Raw genomic sequence first — 5,152 nt, 5'->3', positions numbered from 1 at the left:
GAGCTTGTAACACTCCAAAGAGAAAGGAAAACTTGAAATCGCATCATATGACCCCTTTAAATTATTGCAACATAATTTGCTCCCACATAACCGTGGCCACTTGTTTGTTTCAATGTTTTAAAACTTTAAAACGTTGTACTACCCTTGTTTTAGTTCAATCATGGCAATGTTGTAATAATATGTTCCCCCCCTTTTTTTTTTTTTTTACAAATTAATAAGTCGTAGGAACCCATTCTTAATTAATTGTCCCAATATATTCTTCTTTTCCCCTGCATGTCATTTGCAGGACTCTGTATAAAGTAAATGTAAAAATAGATCAAATGAGCTGCACAGTTAAATATTCAATATTTATACTGATAAAAACAAACAAACAGACATATTGTACACACCCCTTGAAAAAGTTCAAGTGAGGGTTATGTTCAGGGTATTAATTGAGTGCAAATATCATTATTAGCTCAGTACATAAACAATAGAAGTCAATGGAATGATCCCATTGTGACAGAAAAACAAATGTGCGTGTGGATGTGTCCGAGGAGGGCCTTAGGAAACACAAAGGACTGAGATCATAAGTGTGACCCTTGCATTGGATTCTTTCAACCTCTGATTGATCAAAGCAATCAATCCATGTTAATATCATTACAGAATACACAGGGGACTGGAGGACTTCACACTTTGAATGGCCATCAGGTGAACACTGATTACCAGATCACCGACAAAGGTGTGAGGGAAAAAGAGCAGCGGGAAGATTTGACAGCCAGATCAATGATTTCCACCAAACTCCTTTGCATTCAGCTGTTGATCCAACCAACATTTTGATTGCTCACTCAAAAAAATCTCTCTGACAAGTCTAGTGTGACAAAGCAAAACAACTCCCTTCAATATATGCTACATTCCTGATATACAGCAACATATGACTAGAAACCTTCTACCAGTATTTAATTGACATCAAAGTCAAACTACTGAATTATGTACTTTACCAAGGAGAGGTTTGTGTTCTTAGCCTGGTTGCTGGCAGTTTTTATTCTTATTTTGTTGCCCTGAAGGGAGTTGGGGTATGTGTGACACACTTTCCTGCTGCGTCAGGGTTAAAAAGCTAAAAAGCAAGAAGAACCTCACCATTATCAGATCTTGTAAGCTCCCCTCCCCCATCCCACCACATCAACCACCATTTCAGGTTTTAAAGGGCCAGGTGGTCCCATGAGAACTGACTGCTTTTTAAATGGTACAAAGATGGATAAAACCTTCCACATTATACTGCACACCCTGAAAAAATAACTATGTAAAGGTAAAGCGAACTTCAAAAGCTGAGTTACACTACTGTTTAAAAGGCTGGGATTGATAAGATTTTTTAAATGTTTTTGAAAGAAGTCTCTTACGCTCACCAAGGCTGCATATATTTGATCATAATTACTGTAAAATCAGTAATACTGTGAAATATTATTACCATTTAAAATAATGGTTTTCTATTTTAATATATTTTAAAATTATTCCTGATGGCAAAACAGCAGCCATTACTCCAGTCTTTAGTGTCACATGATCCTTTAGAAATCTTTCTAACATGCTGATTTTCTGCTCAAGAAACATTTATTATTATTATCAATGTTAAAGAAAGGTTGTTCTGCGTAATATTTACCATACTTTTTTTTCAGGAATCTTTGATGAATAGAAAGTTCAAGAGAACAGCATAATTTGAAATAGAATTTTCTGTACCATTATAAATGTCTTTGCTATCACTTTTGATAAATTCAATACATCCGTGCTGAATAACAGCATTAATTTCTTTCAGAAATTATGTACTGACCAAACTTTCGAATGCCAGTCTATGTCTCTATAGTATTTTAAAGGGGTTCCTACTGTGAATTGTAATTCTGTTACCATTGCATTAGAGTAAAACTATGTAACTTGATAAGAGTCTGTTGTGGAAGGGACCAAAGCTCCACAACTACAAAATAAATCCTCACAGCTTACTCAACTTAATCCAGCCTAAGAACATGTACAGCATTTTAAAACTCTAGGATTTAGGGAGATTTGTGTAAGACTGGTTTCTGTTTCAAACAACAGAAGTTTTTCTGTTCATGACGTTCAAACCCAAAGCCATTGTGATCAATGCATCAAAGTAACCTCAATGATCAAGAATGGAGGGGGACACTACCTAAACAAAGAGCATTACAAATCTAATAAGATGTCATTGTGAGATGTCATTAAAAGTCTAATAAGATGACATTTCACAAATAATTACAAAGAAACAGCAAGTAACACAATTTAAATGTAAAATTTTGAAATTAAAAGATTGAAATATAATTTTCTTGTAAAACATTTTTCAAAAAACAAACATCTTTGTCGTGATTATGCATGTTGCGGTTTGTGCAACTCAAGATTTATAAGACAGAGATTTTAGAGCTTGTTACTTTATGGAATCACAGCAGTGAGTACTGGTAGCATGTACAGCACACACAATAACTCGATATACTGAACACTGTTATATAATACTATCAATATTCTGACATTCAAGCCATATTCACTGGACATCATGTATGCTATAGTATACCAATCCCCTAATTCCCAAGAATATGTATATAATGTGAGGGAAATGTTCATAAACTCACACCAACTGGGCACTGCCATGCAGTAAATACAATAAAATTCAAATCAGTTGTGCAAATCTGGAAAAGGATATTCAATAGCCTACCTTTTAACCTTTAACAGAATCCAGATAAACAAAGCTGACCCAGAACAAAAATAATAGATATGCCACCATCTCATAATTGTAATCAATATTCTGCTATACACCACAGCACAGAGGTATATTTCAGTGGGTTAATCTCATGGAGCAGACCTCTTCTATCACAATATGCTAGTAAAGGCTGAAATAAACATGCATCACTTACATAGTCATGGAAGGCCTTAGCTTCACTGGAGTGATCACATGTGTCCCTTCTCTCAGGTGCTGCACAGTACAGGTCCCAAAACACACTGTGTAATGAGAGCATTGTTTGTAATGAGAAAATATTGCAATGTCACAATAGTTTGACTTATCATAACATTAATAAGGAAGCACATTAAAGCAACAAAGATGAAAATTTGCTGAACATTTACTCACTTTCAAGCCATTCAAGATGTAGATGCATTTGTTTCTTTATCGGAACAGATTTGGAGAAATGTAGTTTTATCACTTGCTCACTATTGGTCCTCTGCAGTGAATGGGTGTCGTCAGAATGAGAGTTCAAACAGCTGATAAAAACATCACAATAGTCCCCAAGTAATGTACAGCAAGTAATCCACAAGCTGTGTGACTGTAATAAACAAATCCATCATTAAGACATTTCAACTTTAAACCGTTGCTTCTGGCCAAAATATGAGTCCATAATCCATAATAATGCTTCCTCCAGTGAAAAAGACCATCCGCTGTTGTCCTTTCACATCACAATTCAATGACATTTGTCTAGAAATGTATTGGACTGTTTTCACTTGGAAACAGTGCTGTGTACGGTACTGTGTATATTTCTCTCCTGATTCAGACGAGATGACTTTATCAGTGGAGAAAGCAATATTATGCACTTGTATGTGAGCCGGCAGCAACAGTTTGAAGTTAAAAACATTTTAATAATAGATTTGTTTCCTACAAATACACAGCTTTTCACTTCACAAGACGTTAATAGATGGACTGGAGTTTGTGGATTGTGTTTGGACCCTCATTCTGACGGCACCCATTCACTGCATTTGCAAGGTGTAATGTACATTAATGTACATTTAAAAACATCTACATTTTAAGTGGCCTGAGGGTAATTCAATTTTTAACTAATTTTCATTTCTGGGTGAACTACTTCCTTTAAGACTATACGGGGTGTGTTGAAATGATCTTTTTATGCTTAGGTTTTCAGAGAACTCAAATATTAACAGTCAAATCATAAAAATAGTAATTTTGAAATTACTATTAAAGATTGTTTTTTTTCCAGAAATGTCACTGCCTGCTATCCATTCCATTAAATTACTCTAAGATTAAATTTCATAACATATTGTAAAGATTCCAATTACTGCAAAATACTGATCAACTACTGAATGCAGATAATACACACCACCACCAAGAGTGCAGAAAGCCTGGTGGTTCACCAAGGGTTATGTTCTTCTCCCATCTTATCTAAACATAATAAAAACAGACAACAGAAGACTTTAACTACACACAGTCAAAGCATAACAAGATTAGACATTGTACATGATCATGCACACATGCTCTTAAGAATAAAGATATATATGCACATACACACCTCTGATAAAAACGTCTGTGCAGATTTCTGAGCTCCCACGTGTAACAAATATTCATAGACGTACAATGCCAACCTGTACAATCAAAACAGATGCCTTACAATAAATAGATGCCATCCAATAAAACTCTCTGGTCTGTTTTCATATAGTCTTATTCTTGTCCTAAAAAATTAACATTGCAGTTGCCATTCTACAACGACTGCCTGCATCTATATACTGTATTTCCAGAACAACAATCGATATCACCATGAACATTTGCAAATAATAATGCTGTGACATTCTCTTATAAAGTGTGTGTGTTTTTAAACATTTTATCAGTTTCCACTATAACATTACTGGAATGTCTTGAACAAGATCACATGTTATAGGAGACAACTTAACATAACGCGACATCAGCTGTGCGTGTAAATAAGTGAGTAAAGAGAGAGCAGCGCTTACTTTTCCCGAGCTTGCCCGTCTGATGGCACCGCGGTCCCTTTACCTTTCGCGAACATGACTTGCGCTGAATATAAACGCGTCTGCCAGTTTGACTGCGATGTTTCCTTATGCTCCAGCTGTCAACGTGTAGCCCGCCTCTGACCCCATCCGCTTCAACCGACCCTGCCACAGCGACATCATGAACTATGGGCGGGGATCTGTGGTATATGATTGACAGCTTTATAGACCAATGAACATGTTCGACGTGACCTCACGATCCCCCATATCTGCATAAAAGTTAAAACAATAAAGCAAGGCTCTTCGAAATCAACGGATAATTAATTTTGTCCAGTTGGGTGTTATGAGAAATTGTGGAGAACTTAATTCTTTAATAATAATAATAATAATAATAATAAAAAACACAATCTATTTCTTGTATCTTTCTTTTACAGGAGCACGGGTTTGTCATATA

The 5,152-nt window shown here is 35.7% G+C and overlaps 1 protein-coding gene across 4 annotated transcripts in view; it reads right to left on the bottom strand.

Moving 5' to 3' along the window:
• ssbp3a (single stranded DNA binding protein 3a) overlaps positions 1-4,882 on the bottom strand; it is a 45,465-nt gene extending 40,583 nt beyond the window's left edge. For all 4 annotated transcript variants that reach the window (XM_016523579.1, XM_016523580.1, XM_016523581.1 and 1 more), the window contains exons 1-4: positions 4,702-4,882; positions 4,266-4,338; positions 4,077-4,138; positions 2,889-2,973 (exon numbers count right to left, since the gene is read on the bottom strand). In XM_016523579.1, coding sequence (XP_016379065.1) covers positions 2,889-2,973; positions 4,077-4,138; positions 4,266-4,338; positions 4,702-4,757 — 276 coding nt within the window. In that variant the 5' untranslated portion in view covers positions 4,758-4,882. The remainder of the gene's footprint in view (positions 1-2,888; positions 2,974-4,076; positions 4,139-4,265; positions 4,339-4,701) is intronic.
• Positions 4,883-5,152: the final 270 nt, after the last annotated feature.

This window comes from Sinocyclocheilus rhinocerous, unplaced genomic scaffold (assembly GCF_001515625.1).
Source record: "Sinocyclocheilus rhinocerous isolate Xijiao unplaced genomic scaffold, SAMN03320098_v1.1 scaffold930, whole genome shotgun sequence".
Lineage (NCBI taxonomy): Eukaryota > Metazoa > Chordata > Actinopteri > Cypriniformes > Cyprinidae > Sinocyclocheilus > Sinocyclocheilus rhinocerous.
This window is presented reverse-complemented; position numbering and strand designations above follow the sequence as displayed.